A 16,815-nucleotide genomic window follows, 5' to 3' on the forward strand; every position below is an offset into this window, starting at 1 on the left:
AGATTGGTCCTCTTTGTACCCTCATCAAAGCTGTCCTTTCCTCGTGCTTTTATCTTCCATTGCCCCTTTACCTGTTTCTTCTCTTATCTCTTATACCTTCTTTCACCTGAGATACTTTTACAGTCTCCTTTTAGTCTTCTCACTACCCCTCCAATGTTCTACTTTCTTCAACTTCCTCCGTCTTCTTCCCTTCTCTTCAACCCATGTCGTGCATCATTCCCATGCAGAATTTCGTCTGTGTAGGAAAATGGGTCATTAGCCGTGTGGCCTGCACAAGTAATGAGTCCGCAGTTGTCCACCACTGGGAACCAAACACATATCCTGACGCTTGACTCTCATAGGGTAGCATTGCAGAGCAGTCAAAGGCTTACTCAAGGGAGGTGGTGTGGGCTAGTAATCTCCATTTCACCAATACACAATAATAACACTCAATCAATTATTGTCCAGTCTGTGCTTTTTCTTTTGAAAAAGTAAAAAGTAAATATATTACACACATGCTACTCAATGACTTTGCATAATCATTCTTAATCCTCCCAAAGGAAGGTCTAGACTCTAGAGCAACAAATCACATGTCAGAACATTCATTCATATTAGAGATGCAATAATGGAATATCACTTTGAATGATCGCACACTTAATGTTAGCAATAAATCATGTTTACTTGGCATATGGTGTTTGCCAACATCATTACCTCATTAACGCATTCACAAGAGAATATGTCTATGCATGTCTAGGTGATTTGTGTCATCAAAATTACTTTAGAATGAAATATTCACTTTTAACATTGCCCTTGAAGGTAACACAATTATGATCACAACATTTATGTAATTCTAGTTCTCTCACCCCTAGAAGGTGTTTGGAGCACATTGCACTTTAGAAACAGTTCCAAGAGAATATCTCTATTGTAACTACACATGTGCATAATTTCACCTTTCACCCCTAGAGCGTGTCTCTCAACACGAACAACTCCCTTTGTATTTCTTCAGGCCACAACTATTTGCTGCTATACTGTTTGCTTCCAAAAATGCATCGGTGCTTGCTGAAAAACAAAACATGCTGAAAAACAAAAGCTCCTGCTAAGAACTGCTTTGAAATAAAGAAAAAACCTTGAGGGGTTATCTTCTTAGTGTCTCAGCCAACTTAGGAGGGGGCCCTTTTAACTGGGCTTGGTAGGAGGCTGCGCTGCTCCTGCATCTCCCCCACATCTTGTGTACCCCTTTGGTGGCGACCCACTCTCCTGGGGCCACCACAATGTTCAAACAAAAGATTTTTGCTGACAAATGTTGGCAAGCCGTGCAGGGCATTATGGGGCACTTCTCCGCGCTTTGTAGTGAATTTTTAAGCAGAGGCTCTCCCACTGTGTGGGGGACAGCCACGTCCATTTCCTTTGTATACCTTCTTCTATTTTTTGTATGCATTCTCATGCCGCGACTCTTTTCTCAGGGTGCTCTTTATGTTGGCGAGCAGCTCGGGGAGCCTACTCCTGGCTGCTCCTGCCCCTCTCCCCATAATAATAATAATAATAATAATAATAATAATAATCCACATTTGTATAGCGCACAATCACTCGTTAGGGTCTCTGGGCGCTGGGGGCCGTCGGGAAGATTAAGCAAGCTATTGCCCAGAGTCGCATGGTGCTGGGCTAACCTGCCGCCGGAGCCGGGGATCGAACCGTGATCCCCAGATTCCAGCGTCAGTCGCCCTGGCCGCGGCACCACACCTCTCCCACCCCACACACTCGTATGTTGCCACAGGAGCCAGTGCTTCTCTTCTGGTCTGCCTGCTCTTGCGGGCATATGCGTGCTGTGCTGCTGGGGCACATGGAGTAGTGCAACGGCGCTCCCCTCTTCTCTTCTTTTCTCCTCTCCCCTCTTCTCCTCTCCGGGCCTAGGTCCTTGGCCTGCCTGGGTCTTCATGGGGAGCGTGATGGCGCTCCACGGCTTTTCTTAGGTGCCAGGCCTAGGGGTGGGGTCCTGGGCCCAATTTGGTCTTCGCAGGGAGAGCGATTGCGCTCCCCGCCTCCATCTTCTTCTCGCCGGGGTCCAGGGATGGGGTCTTGGGCCTCCATACAGCTTCACGGGGTCGCCAGGGCGCACCACGTCATTATTTCTTCACTTAGGCCCAGGGATGGGGTCCTGGGCCTCTTCTATGCATTTCGAGGGGGTGCAACCTCAATAATTTCCTTCTCTGCCCCAGGGATGGGGTCCTGGTCCCCTTCCTCCTCCTCGCAGGAAAGCACAACAACACTTCCCACAGCTCTAGTGCTAGCCTGCGGGCCCTGACCCATCCCGAAGGCACAGCCGAGGACCGCGTCAGACCCCACGCGCTTCGTCGCTGGCTTTGGACAAAATATCTAAGGTCACCTGCTTCACGTGGCATATCTCTGGCCCAGTTGAGCCTATTTCAATGCTTTTGGTGCCGTTTTGCACCTGGTGGCCAGCCCGAGCCCTTTGGAGCACTTTTTTCCGGCCTCCAAGCTGACAAACTTTACTAGGAGCTGATTTCACTGGCTATCTGCGCCAGCCTCTTGCTTTAGTTTCTCTGGGCCTCTGGCCTCATGCTTCACTTTTATGCTGGGTTCTAACCAGTAGAAGAGCAGAGATGAGCTCCTGGTCTCAAGATTCTCTTGCATGCTGGGTTCTAACCAATAGAAGAACAGAGATGGGCTCCTGGTCTCAAGATTCTCTTGCATGCTGGGTTGTCCCATCTAGAAGAACTGAGTTTGATCCTTCCATGCTGGGTTCTAACCAATAGAAGAACAGAGATGGGCTCCTGTACTCAAGCTTCTCTTGCATGCTGGGTTGTCCCCTCTAGAAGAACAGAGATGGATCCTGGCATCAAGCTTCTCTTCCATGCTGGGTTCTAACCAATAGAAGAACAGAGATGGGCTCCTGGTCTCAAGATTCTCTTGCATGCTGGGTTGTCCCATCTAGAAGAACTGAGATTGATCCTTCCATGCTGGGTTCTAACCAATAGAAGAACAGAGATGGGCTTGTGTTCTCAAGCTTCTCTTCCATGCTGGGTTGTAACCTTGAGCAGAGCAGAGATGGGCTCCTGGCCTCAAGCTTCTATTCCATGCTGGGTTGTCCCCTCTAGAAGAACAGATATGGTTCTCTTCCATGCTGGGCTGTCCCTATTAGAAAACCAGAGATAAACTCCAGCCCTCAAGCTTCTCTTTCATTTGAGAATCATTCCATGCAACATGTTTATCTACTGTACACTCCTGTTGGGTGTGAGGCCGATAGATCTGTTCCGCAACCCTTATCCCTGCAGGTGCCGCTGCTTTGGTGGTCGATATAGATGTCATCACCTGTTGGGAACATTCTTTTGGTGGACTGTGGTCGAAGCTGGTCATTTCACATGTTCGATTTCCGCAGCTTATTGCAATATGTCATTAGTGGTGCAATCGAATTTTATAGATGTCACTGAAGATGGAATTTCCCTACAAAGAGACATACCATGTGTTGCTCTTACCACTTTGTGCAGGCTCCTTTGGAGGTGAAGCTTTTGGTGTATCCTATAACTTCACCAGGACACTCCTAGCATTAAGTAGCACCCAACATGGTGAGATCATTACAAGCAGTTTTCCGGAGACGCCGCCAATTATGTACATGGGCATACTGCTTCAGACCTAGGTGCTGGGCCTTCTTCGAAGGGGTGACCGAGCTTTAATAGAGCGCCATAGTTGGGCCAAGTCCTGCCTTTCTGTTTCTACCTGCCCGTCTGACAATTATCCTTTCTTCAGCAGCACTTACAGAACTCGCTTTGTGTGCCATTATTTTCCCGCTCGTGTCCCTCCTATTTTTGGCAAGGAATGCCATCGCCTCGAGCTGTAGAGAGAGTCTTCTTTCAAAATTCCTTTCTTTTTTTTCGCTTTAGCAACAAGTTGGGACACACGGACAGCGCTTGTTGATGTGGTTGTCGACAGTAGTGTTTCGGGCTCTGTAAATCCTGTAATCCTGTAAATCCTTGGAGGGTCCTGGGAATTTCAGAGTAACTGTTGGAGGATTGTTTGGTGGGTCTGAGCGGTCCATTAGAAATCGCTGACAAAGCCAACCTGAGAATTTTATGTATGCTGCATATCTTTCGTAACTTAATAATTTAGTGAACCTTTCTTAGAGATGTTGCAAAATCAAGATTAAGGAAAAAATCATTTACAAACCCACCACTGTTAGGCCATTTAAAACTGTTTTGTGGCCATCATGGTTCTTAGGAATAGAAGGGACTGTCCCTTTCTCAGCGCCTCCTCTTATACAGGTATATCTCTATCGTGTGTCCTTTTCTTTGGGGAAGTCGTGGTTTCATGGCAGTGTCTACAGTGGGTGCCTGTCCTTTACATCAGGTGTCCCATGGCCTCGGGATACAGCACTGGGTAGCCAGGTTTCCCCCTACAAGTGCTTGACTTACAGTTGACTCTCCAGGGGTAGCGAAGCCAAGCAGTAAAGGCTTACTCCATGAGGTGAAGGGTGTTAGACATTTGGATACCTGATGTGACACAGTAAATGATAAAGAGTAGTATCTAAATCAGAATTCATAACTTATCTCCGCTCTTATTGGCAGAAACTTTCCTTAGAATATAAAGTTTATCTATCTGATAGTAGAACCCTTGTTAATAATAAAGAGTCTATCTCAGGTCTAGGTGGTAGAACCCATAGTGATAACACCAATATAATACCGTGTCTAAATCTTCTCTCATTGATTAGATTGGTAACCGTGATGTAGTGCTTCTCTCCATTTCATAGTGCTTGGATACTTTTTACTATATAAAAGGAAGTTCTCCGATTACAGTCCATACCCAGTTGGCCTAGATTATCCCCTTTCTGCGCTTGGGCACATGAACAAGTTGTAAATACGGGAAAAAATGTTAAACATGCTTTGTCTTCTCTTGAGAGCCCTCCAGAGGTTGCACATCTGCCAATGTTCCCATCTTTATCAAAACCCGATGTTTGCTGGCACATATTTTGGCACAGATCCTGCTCCGCCTTTCATGCGTCAGAGGATAAGAGACTGAGAAACAAGAGACAAGAGAACAATAAATGGGAAAAAACAGGAATGTCAAGCTCTCTCTATGAAAACAGGCTCATAGAGCTACCTTCATATAGCTGCCAATGAGGTCTGCACAGGAGCACAAATTACCCCACAGATGTCCTCAATAAACATGGTTGTCTCCTATATGTCTGTACCCACTTTAAAATTTGTAACAGTTCTGAAATCCAGAAAAACGAATTCCGGCCTATTGCAAGGCTGGTACTCTAGTCCTTTCATATTTAGGGGCAAGTACTTGATGAGGAATTTGGTGAAAGTACAAATTGTTTGTTGGTACTGTCGGGAGAAGTACTGACTGGGAGCGCAAGATGGTTCTGACTCAACAAAGGTAGCAAGCTCCTCAGATGGTGCTTGCTACCTTCGTAGGGTTAGAACCATTTTGTGCTTTCAGTCAAAATGCCTTTTTGGGGCTATATTGGCCTTAAATTGGAAGGCAAACTGGAAGACTGGACCATTGCAGTCTCCCCAAAATCCCATTTATCACCAAGAGCCATCATTTGGCAATGGATTGAATATGGAGCTCCGGCCGCCTCAAAGGAGAATGGAGCAAGAGGTAGCTTCCCATTCGGTACTTTCACCCGCAGACAACTGAGGGGGAACCAGTTCACCCTACACCAAGTTGATCTCATCAGTGATTATCTTTCATTAACCCTGCCACCACCCCCTCCCTGATCACACAGAACACTCAGTAGAGGATCTGGATCACAGAAAATGCAAAACATATCACTCCCCGACAGCTACTGTAAACGCAAGAATCGACTGCAATGGTGAAAGAATTGAACTTGAAGGCAGCCCTGTGAGATACAAGCCAATCCACACAGCAATGACCAAACATGCAACCACCAGTGTGCAATATCACTTTAAAGTAACACAAGTTAAAGACAAGTGACTTACAAGGCTGTCAGAAGTATGAGGTGCGGACTTTGTTCCACAAAGACAGATGGGTTGAAGAAGAAAGAGTGTTTATACATATATGTCCCATCCCCACGGGGATGGCGCCATATCATTCTTCTGGGTCACGAGTGACCGAGTGGGTGGGTTTCTTGAGGTGGGCTCACCCTTTCTATGCAAGGACTGACGAGAGGAGGAGGAACAACCCGGCAGGTCTACCATTTGTTTTCAGTGCAGTTCCAACTGAGCTATGTGAATCCAAGATGGAGATCGCAAAACTAGATCATACAGAAATATGGAAGGTGGGGATTTAAAATAATAATTTAACCTACTCCAACAACAGGTGGAAAGTTAGAGGGCTAGATTTGGGAATTTGCGAAAGGTTGCTAGTCTTACTACTTTCAAAAAATGAACAGCGCTTTGCTTTTTTGATTCTTTTTTTCCCTATGTATTTCCGTTCAGTCTTGATTTTTGTAGGTTACTTTTAATTCCTTGTCCTCCTTATTTTTGCAAAAGTTGAAAACATACTCCTAGAAAACACCGAACCCTCCATAGAGCTTCTTCTATTTCCGTCTTTAAAAAAGAACTAAAAACCTTTCCTTTTGATAAAGGCTTATCCCTTCTTTTTAGGGGTATCATATGCCTAGTCTTTCTTAGCACCAGGACCCTCCTGTTGGAGCAGCCGTACACTGTACAGATGCCTTCGATTGATTGATTGATTTACATACTCTAGATGAAAGTAAAGAGCAGATGATCTTCCCCAAGTCCTCCTGCAGCCCTGTCACTCACTCTGTCCCCCTTTTTACTTGTAGTGGGGCAGGTACATTAGATTTGCATCTCTATTTTATGAAAAGGAAGGAGTACGATCAGTCTTTCTTTGAATATTGTATTACACACCTACACGGTTTAAAATAATTGCAGTTGTTCCTTATTAACTGTTTATAGTACAGGTTCAAAACCCCACTACAGCATATTCATTAGGGTAAACTAGTCCGGCCTCATTTACAGATTATAACAATTACAAATCAACAATTTTGCAGACAGTTTACCACCAAGAACAAAACTGTGTATACAAACATATCAAATACTGTGATGCAACTTTATTAGAGCCTCAAGTCAGTACAGCGATTTATAGAACTAAAAGAGAACAAACTGCAGTTTAATCTTTCGGCACACATGCAATTATCTGGCAGTTTACCTCCAGACTACACACCTGTGTGGAAGCCACAGTTCTGCCCTCCTCCTGCCGCGTCCAGCATTGGGTTACCAGCGATGGGCCAGCTCAGGTGAGTCTGGACATCTGAGCCGTCCTGCAGCCACAGGTGCACCGGTGTTATGGACTGGCACCCAGAAGGCGTGGAGGGAATCTAGTCGCGGAGAGGGAGGGCGACCCACGTCGACTCTGCAGAGAGCTGCCAGAGGCTACGGAGTCCTTGCATATTATTTCTCTTAATTGTGACAAGTACTTGCATGGACTAGTCCCGCCCAGCGCCTGCTGCCTGGCGAAGCTTCACCTGGGCGAAGGATTCACACGGTATCCGTGCAGCGGAGAGAGAAGGCTGCTGGGACACATTAGGACTGACTTAGACCATTGAGTCTGGATCCTTTAAGATCTCAGAGATGGTGTCACCATAACCGTTTGCGAAGAGTCGAGGAGTGTGCATGCTGCCACTTGCTTTCTTTTATCCTTTTTGGAAGAAAAAACGTGGGATAGCAATGCTACAGGAGGCTTCGCAGCTCACTGCAGAGCCAGAGCGGAGCGACTCTCACCTTACCTGAACATCGAAGACACAAGTCGCCCGGGAAGACTGAAGTAACCGTGCCTTTCCCTTGAGACCAGGAGGACCTCACAAGATGAGTGCCACCAGCAAGAAAAAGAAAGGCAAGCCCCAGAAGGCATCCGGATCCCGCTCAGGCAGATCCTCGGAGTCCCTCTCCGAGCGAGAGAAGATAGTGATGGTCTGCAAAGACATGCCCTCCACAGTCCACTCTGTCCGGCGGCAGGAGCACTGGACAGCCACGCAGTCCCTAACCCGGGAAGGCCACGAACGGACAGTCGAAGAGGTCCAAGGGAATGGACTGGAGGTGGCCAATGGCTTTACAGGTTCCCTGTACTCCATTCGCTCCATGCTGCAGATGAAGGAAATGTAGGGACTTCTTTTCTTGTCCTATATGTTCTCTTTGTAAGGCCATTATTGTGGTTGTTGGTGCATGTACTTTGCCTTGTGTTGCTTATGCACAATACTTGCCCGTCGCCCAGCTTGCATTTCCACTTTGTATTCCGTTCTATTGTGATTGTTCAGTGAGGCAACCCAGGATGAGTGTTCAGTTAGGTTGTGGCATAGGGGTTTTGGTTGCGCAGGCACTAGCAAGCTGGGTGGGCTAGCAGCGCTGGGCGGGGTTACAGAAAGCTTCGTCTTCCTGGTTCTGAGTTTTGTCTAGATGGGCTTCTTGCCAAGTGGCTAGTAATTGCAATGGGTGGTGTCTACCCAAATGTAAGTAGGTTTCCATTGTTGGCTCTCTCGTGAACTGTGGCTCTGGTCGTGAACGTAGGCGAGTCTGCTCATGTGCACTGTGGCTATCAAAACAGGTTTGGTGGATCGAGGAAGGTGGTTCCTGTGATACATTGACTGATAAAATTGAAGTTTCCAGTGACTGTCGCAATGTATGGCCTTGAGGTCACCTCACGGTACAAGATGAGGGCACCTCTGCTGCATCAGATGCTTGTGCTTTCTTCCCAAAGCTTCCTAGCCGGTGATCTCCAGTGCCCCTTAGCACTGACTAGCAGGTGATCTTACTGGCTATAAACGCCCACCAGGATGTTCTTGACAGAGGCGCTAGTTTATTCTGTATGTGGTTGGGTCACAGATGCCCAGCACGGTAGTGTCTGAACCATACAGTGGGTATCCGTGAAGTGAAACACCCTGGTCTGATCATGGGCAATAATGCAGTTGATGCACATATACCTGATGAAACCATCTTCGGCCGCAGAATGACTCTCAGATGCTGAATTTATAAACTACTCCCACCCTCCAGCCAGCACCAGGTCTTTGAAAATGATCTGACAATTGAGGCTCCACTGTAGGCCTGGGAGGGTGTTGCTGCAGATTTCTGCAAGGCTGCCATTCAACAATGTGCGGCGTATTATACCGTTGTGATAGATTAAATATACAGTCTTAGCAGTAACCCAATACCCATTGCCGCGAAGCCCTTTCTTTAGTGTGTGATTGTTTTGTCCTTTGCCCATGAATAATTCATAGTGCAGCCAATGAGGCAGACTGGGGCTCCCAGGAGGGCACCATGGGTGCCCAGCCTGTTTGCCGGCCAATGAGGCTTGAAGGAACCCTTACTCGCTTCCTAGCCGGGTACCATGGGTACCACGTTCCAGTGCACCCCTTGCAAATGAAGTGTAAGGGCTCTGGTGCTTGAATGGCTTTGGCTCAGTTTCCCTTTAGGCACTCTGAGCATTGCTAATAAATCTCTTCTGTATCATTTCACCTTCGTTATTCCAATAGTTAGACTCCTTACAGCTGCTCCTATTGTTTTATTTATTTAAATATGTTTATTCACAGTTAAAGCATGTAAAGTTATGCAATACAAATAGCGAAGAAGAATAAGAACAGAGCTGTTACAGTAATGCCCTGAAACAAAACAAATAATCTGTGAAAACAATCCTACAGCAGTATAGTGTAGCACCTCGCTCCACAGGAGCGGCCAGAAGGAATGATCCATAATCCCCCGGGGAAATGGGGGGTGGGGAGCGCGCACATACAATCACATTCTCACATGAACTGATGTACCCAAGTCAAACCATCTCTTGTGACACAAATCAAAAGGAGGGAGTACGGGGCACCTCCCAGCACCCACCTGGCAAATTAACACAATGCAAGACACATCCTCGAAGCCCTAGGCACAACTGGCCAACACCACAGGACCCCTCTGGGTCTTCTAAAGTTTGGCCAAAGACGGGCAGCGACGGTCATGTCTCCGGGCGAACACGCGGCAGAACTACGACTAGCGCTGCATCATCCTCTCACAGATGGTCCAATATAGCGCCCCAGAGTTTCCGATCTCGTTCCGCGATCTCGACCAAACGAACCTTCCAAAGCCCGCACTCTTCTGCTACAGCCCACTCCAATAAATCAGCCCAGCATTTAATCTGCGTTGGAGGGGCCAGGCTAGTCCAGTGAATGACGATACGCTTTCTGACCAATACCAGTCCCAACTGAGCAAATCTGTACTGCATATTGCTACCTTTCAGAGGCAGCAGACCGAACAGGCAATGTCGTATTGTAAACTCCGCCTTCACTGCTGTCACTCTTCACACCTCCCGCAATATCTCTTCCCAAAAGGGCTACAGCTCATCCAAGTGTACCTCAATCCAGACCATCACAAGCCCTTACTCTCTCATACACAGCTTAACCTAGTGTACCTTAATCGAGGACACCACACCACACCTCTACTTTCTTATACAATGGTCATCCTAATGTACCTCAAATCAAGCCATCACGCTACTCTACACTCTCATACACAGCTCAGCCCAGTGTACCTCAATCCAAGCAATCACATGCCTCTACACTCTCATACACATCTCAGCCCATTGTACCTCAATTCAGGCCATAACACGTCTCTACTCTCTCATACACAGTTCATAATAATGTACCTCAATCCAAGCCTTCTACACTCACTCTATAATCTATACTTGGCACCACCAATGGACCTCACCGCAAACAGTGAACCCCTCCCCCTACTATCCCGGTGTTGGTGGCTGTACTTAGCTCTGCAAATGAACCCCAGTAAATGCATTGAGTCCCAACATGCGTATCCCAGCATTGCATGTACACAGACCTCTAATGTTACAGCAAACAAATGATGGATGGAATGCTGACAATGCAAACATTCTCCCCCAGTCAAAAGATCTGGGTTAAATCCATTGTTCTTTTGCCCACTACGCCACCCCAGTTTGGCCCCAGCCATATGCAAATCAGTCTTGACCCTGTGCCTCATGGAAACAGTCCAGACCGAACTGCCAGGCCAGCTCCTCCCTGGACCGGAAACAAGCATCTTAGGACCGGTTTCAGGGTATGTCACCCTTCTTCAGCCCGGCTAGCTTGATTCCAGTGGCATGGAGAGCACGGGACCCACATCTGGACATACCCATCCCACTTAGGGCGAAAAGTGTTACAGCAAACAAATGATGGAAGGAATGCTGACAATGCAAACCTTCTCCCCCAGACCTCTAATGTACCTTAGAGCAGGCCTTCTTCCACACTACTGCAGTTAATAGTCGCTCCTCCAAGCTCTCACAATGTACCTCAGTCAGCCCTTCAGCTTCATGTCTGCTCCTGCACCAGTACTTGTTGCACCCTTCTCTAGCAGCAAACCTCACTCCATCCCTTTAGACCTCACAGAAGTCTTATGACCCCGCTGCTGCCCTTCATGCACCCATGCCAGTGCAATATTCAATACACAGTTCTGCCAATGTCATTCAGTCCGGACCTTCATCTCTGCCATTCCAGTCCCCATCACTCTCATCTGTCAGTGTTCCTTCGTCCAGAGCGCACACCTCTATCAATGTACCTCAGTCCGGACTTTTGTCCTCCCATTCCAGTACCGATCACTCGCATCTGTCCGTGTAACTTCATACAAACAAACTTCATCCACTGGTAACAGCAGTAAGTAAAGAGCTTGTACAGCGCTTGAATGCCAGCAGGCATCTTGGCGCTAGCGTCCAGACAAGAGCCATCAAAGTGGACGCCTATTTGGTAACAGAGGATGAAAAGAGCAGGGTTTTGAGCAGTTTCCTGAATTGTGGCAGATTGGACTGAGATCAAAGTTGGAAGGCAGTGCGTTCCATAATTTACAGGCAGAGTAGGAGAAGCTCCTACCGCTCCATCGAGCCTTGTTGATTCTGAGCACGGCCACCATTTTACCTGAACTGGACCAAAGGCTGCAACTGGGTGATTGCCAGTAAAAAACCTTTTGAAAATAGTTCAGGCCAACCTCATGAGATGCTTTGAGAGCCAAGCAAAGAGCTTTGAACTAAATCAGCTCGCGGACCGGTAGCCAGCGGAGGCTGATGATCGTTTGGAAACGGCTGACTTTTGGAAGTTTCATGAGCCGACGAGCTCCATGTTTTGAAGCATTTGGAGTTTTTTCAGCAGGCGTTGCTTGATGCCAACATACAAAGCGTTGCAGTAGTCTGTCCTTGGGATCACTAGAGCAACAATGACCACTTTCTGAAGCTCTGGGGGGACGAAGGGAAAGATCTTTTTCATAATTCTTAGCAAAAAGAAACCGGAAGATGTGACCTGATTAATTGGGTCAGAGAAACAAAGCTTTGAAAATGACAACTAGGTCTTTCGCTTATCGGTCTAGTGAGGGGAACGGAATGAGGTTTTGAGGCCACCAGGAGGTGTTCCAGAAAGAGATGTCATTACCAAATGGTAGTACCTCAGTCTTATCTGAATTTAATTTAAGACAGTTTTTCTTCAGCCAAATGACGATTAGCACCATGCAGTAGGCACCTCATTGACGTTAGATGAGACAGACACTCCTATTTGTCTGTCGTCAGCACAGGAAATAACAGAAGCTGCAGGAGCGGATCAGGTTGGCCAAGAGTGTGACATATACATTAACAAGTGTGGGACTTAACGGGGGTCCTTGGGGTACCCCACACGGGAGAGAGAAAGGTTCTGAGATTAAATCACTGAGTGCAGCTACTTTCTCTCTATCAGACAAGAAGGAACTTAGGAGGGAGAGCATTGTGCCTTTTATGCCAGTGCTCTTGAGCCGGTTAATAAGAAGCAAGTGGTTTACAGTATCAAACATGGCTACACCTCTGTCAGTGTCCCTCAGTCCAGACCTTCATCCTGCCGTTCCAGACCCCATCACTCGCATGTCAGTGTACCTTCGTCCATGGCAGTTTCACTGGTAACCGCACCAACCTCTGTTAATGTACACACGTACAGACTGTTTCAGTATTTTTAGCAAAAAGCTGTACAAATGTAGTTATTCAATTCTCAAAGTTTTCTGCCATTTCAATGTTTACTGCACTCAGCTGGGACAATGCCCTGCATGCGTAGACTTCCAATCGCCAGTGTTGTTTAGCTGTGAATTGCTAGCACAGTTCTGCAGTAACCCTGCAGGGGCTCTACGAATAATGACCCCAGCCCTTAACTGCATCCTGTTTTTAGTTCTTGGATTCACTCCTAGCTTTCCCTGTGCACCTCAGTCGTGTTGTGCAGGATGTACTATTGTGGTAGGTGTAGTTTGTTAGTATTTATTAGTGTCAACGCCTGTCAATATAGTCCACATACACCATAAGCAGCATCTCTCATGAGGCTGCTTGCTGTTCTGTCTGCATAAATCCAAGAAGACTGCTCTGGAAGTGTCCTCTCTGAATGACTGTGCATGCTCCTGAGCCCCAGTCCCATAGCTGGGCCCCGTACTCTGTTTGGATTCACTGCCCCTGCATGCGGCCTGTTGCTCCTTCCAGCTCTTCACCGAATGTGGTCGGTAACCCCTCCGTTTCCTCTTACGTGTGGTCCAGTCCTTCCTCTGTGTCCTCCCTTAAAGTGGTCCTGCGGCTCTTCTATCTTTCGATCTATCTCTATTGATCTGTCGCTCTATCTGCCTATTGCTCTATTTAGCTACCTATTGATCTAGCTATCGCTCTATCACTCTTTCGATCTATCACTCTTTCGATCTATCTCTATTGATCTATCACTCTGTCTATCTACAAACGTATCTATCTGTCTAATGCTCGATTTAGTGATCTATTGATCGCTCTATCTTTCTTCATTGCTTGTTATAATTTGACAATGAGACCTGAAAAACACTCGAGAAATGTGCCCTATTTAAAAATATGGTGGCCCTTTCATGCGCCCCCTTCACTCCTGTCTCTCGCCTTGGCACAATCTTCTCCCGCCGTTTCTCATGGTTCCTCTTTTGTACTTTTTTAGGATCTTCCTTCTCAGATATGGCATTCCCTCTTCATCCTATGGCAGTCTCTTATTCCCGCTCTACTCCCTGCGCCTTGCTCTTGGCTTCTAATAGTCTCTTCTTACACCCTATGATAGTCCTCTCTGAATATATAAGCATCCTTCTGATTCTTCCCCAGACATCATATTCCCTCTCTTCTTCCTACAGAAGTTGTCCTGGCTTCAACAGAGAGCAGTCTAATACTCGCCCACGTCTCTCTCTTCCTCTAGGTCCTGTAGGAGTCTCTCTCAGAAGCTTTCCACTTCCTGCTCAGACCTGTCACTCCATTAATGTCCTTGCCTTTTAACTCTTATGCACGCTCCCCCTTCATATGTCCTCCCGACTCGTTCTCAGACACCTCTACTGGTTCCACCCCTTCGGCCTACTATTCTCTCTGTTTCCTCCTGCCCCTTCCCGTGGTCAGCATTTACCCCCTCCTGCCTCATCACCTTTATGTGGCCCTTTAATACTCACTGTCTCCTCCGCCCCCTTATCAATGTTCCTCGTAACCACTGTTTCTGTTTCCATCACTTAGGCCAATGCTGATTGATATGGGCAAAGTCTACAGACAGAACAACCTTGAGAACCTGGACCAGGCCTTCGGCGTTGCAGAGCGGGAGCTGGGGGTCACACGCCTCCTGGACCCCGAAGGTGAGGCTCACATTGCACATAGCCCCAAAGGGAGCAGTTCTTTGGATGCTACCGAGGACAGCTGCCTTCTGAGTGGGCTCTACGTACTTGTTGTCCATTTCGAGTGTCCATGGTGAGTCTCCATGGCTGATGCCACAGGCCAAAGTATTCAGGACAATGTCTTGAGCAGACGTCCTTAGCTGCTCTTCAGAGTACATTTCCAGGATGTGTCCTGGACAATCCGTTTTTAAAAGAATCTCCTGGAGCTCTTAGGAACTGCAAACAAATCAGTTCATGAGTTTATTACAATGTCTGTGGAGTACATGTGCATGCCAGACTAGACATACTTATGTTTAAAATACCTTTGGGGGGTCACAGCTCTGAGTTACAAATGCATATGGAATTCCCCATGCAACTTCCTCTGGTTATCATATGAATGTGTTTACAAAGGATGTGTCTACTTGGGCTGTCTATTGGGACATAAGTGAAGGGTTTTCCTTGACCTCAGTTCTATTTTAAGCCCCAGAACACCTTGCCCAAGAGCTCGACAGACAGTGCTTGCAGCAGCAGGATTTGTGCCTTTTAAGCTGGAGACTGGTGCCCAGTTAGAGTGCACCTATGTTAGAGCTTTGGATTCCAGTGTCAAGTTTTCCCGTGCCCATCTCGCTGTGCACACGCTTCATGCCGTACATTGGGAGGTCTGAAAGTAGTTGTTGACAGTGTTGTGACCCTGATGTTTCTCTCTCTTCCACAGATGTGGACGTCCCTCAACCTGATGAAAAGTCCATCATCACTTACGTTTCCTCATTGTATGATGCCATGCCCCGTGTCCCCGATGTACAAGATGGAGTCAAAGCCAACGTAAGGGTTTCATGGGGTTTCAGGGTGATGCGAGTTAACCACAAGTGTCTGTCATCTGTTCCTCCATCCATCAGTAAAGCTGGCCTGATGGTGTGGGCGAGGTGCCAGTGTACTGGTGCAGTGAGTTACTTCTATGAGTGCGGGATGGATGGTGGTGTCTGCTTGGAAGTCATGCACAGTATGTTTGTGGTGTAAGTGCTACATGGCAGCATCTTATTTGGCTGTGTAAGCAGTACAAGCACTGCACGGAAGTGTAGTGCTGAGGTGCAGGGGCAGTGTGGTAGCTGAAAATATTCCACGAAGTTGTGAGTTTGTTCGATACATGCACTGTGGTAAAGGCACACGTGCTGTTTGACGGTGTGTTGCCTGGACTCAGTTACAGAGTTACTGTGTGCTAATGAGATAACTGCAGCATGGAAGTTTGTTTCTGTATTACACGTGTGGTGTATTGGAGGATGCAGATGGTATAACTGTTGTAGCCCATCCCTACAGTTAGTGCCTCAGGATGGTGGCTAGTGATGCAGTAATGAAAGTATTTGATATGTTGAATGTGCCATGAGATGGTCTAGCTCTTACCGGGCCAGTGTATATCAATATCCTCAGTGCTGATCCTGCTTGAGGTGACTTTAAGAAGCAAGTAGTTCTGTGTGGCAACCATGTGTCGGAAGTTTGATTTGAAGGTGAGATCAGAGGTGGTCATTGTGGTACTTGCTCCAAACATGCTCAGATTCCGATTGGATACTCTACAACCCAAGGTGCCAGGAGTGCCGGTGCCTTATAGTCAGATTTCTGTTACAGGGCTTGGGGCTTTGGGCCATGATGTAGTGGTTGAGGCATCACTCAGCAGGATGTTAGTTTTTGTGACCATGATTTGACATATGTTCGCTGTAGATAGTTGCGAAGATGTTACTAATTGCGTTTACCATAGTTAGCGCTTCTGATAGTAGTGCTAGCTTACTTTAGTTGCATGCGCAGTTATTGTAGGTTTTATTAATCTTAATGCTAAAAGTTGTGCTGATCACCTGCTCTTCGGCTAATTGTGGAACTTGTGTTGACTGTCGGAGTATTGTGGTACTTGTGTTGACTGTAGGTGATTGGGCCAATCCTGGCTGCTGTGTTGACAGTGGACAATGGGGCTCATGGTTAATGTTGTGTGGCCAGCAAAGACTGAGCAGGTTGCGCATGTTGGTCTGACTTTCGAAGGAGTGCTGTAGGAAGATGGTTGGGCTGTTAATGGCTGTGGTGCTGACAGGAGACCTTTTGCCTAGTGGTGGTAGTTCTGCTGACTGTAAACGGCGAGCAGGCAGTGGTAATTCTCCTGATTGCATATGATAGTTTTGCAAAATATAGATGTTTGGGCTGATGGTGCTGCTGGCAGAGATTGTGCTGATGCAGTACTTGTAAT

General features: G+C 47.0%; 1 protein-coding gene across 14 annotated transcripts in view; it reads left to right on the plus strand.

Annotated features, from left to right (window-relative positions):
• Positions 1-16,815, plus strand: part of PLEC (plectin) — a 1,130,647-nt gene that overhangs the window by 989,635 nt on the left and 124,197 nt on the right. For all 14 annotated transcript variants that reach the window (XM_078686563.1, XM_078686567.1, XM_078686564.1 and 11 more), the window contains 2 exons: positions 14,455-14,570; positions 15,304-15,410. In XM_078686563.1, the coding sequence (XP_078542689.1) occupies positions 14,455-14,570; positions 15,304-15,410 (223 nt within the window). The remainder of the gene's footprint in view (positions 1-14,454; positions 14,571-15,303; positions 15,411-16,815) is intronic.

The sequence above is a fragment of the Lissotriton helveticus genome, chromosome 4_1 (assembly GCF_964261635.1).
Source record: "Lissotriton helveticus chromosome 4_1, aLisHel1.1, whole genome shotgun sequence".
Classification (NCBI taxonomy): domain Eukaryota; kingdom Metazoa; phylum Chordata; class Amphibia; order Caudata; family Salamandridae; genus Lissotriton; species Lissotriton helveticus.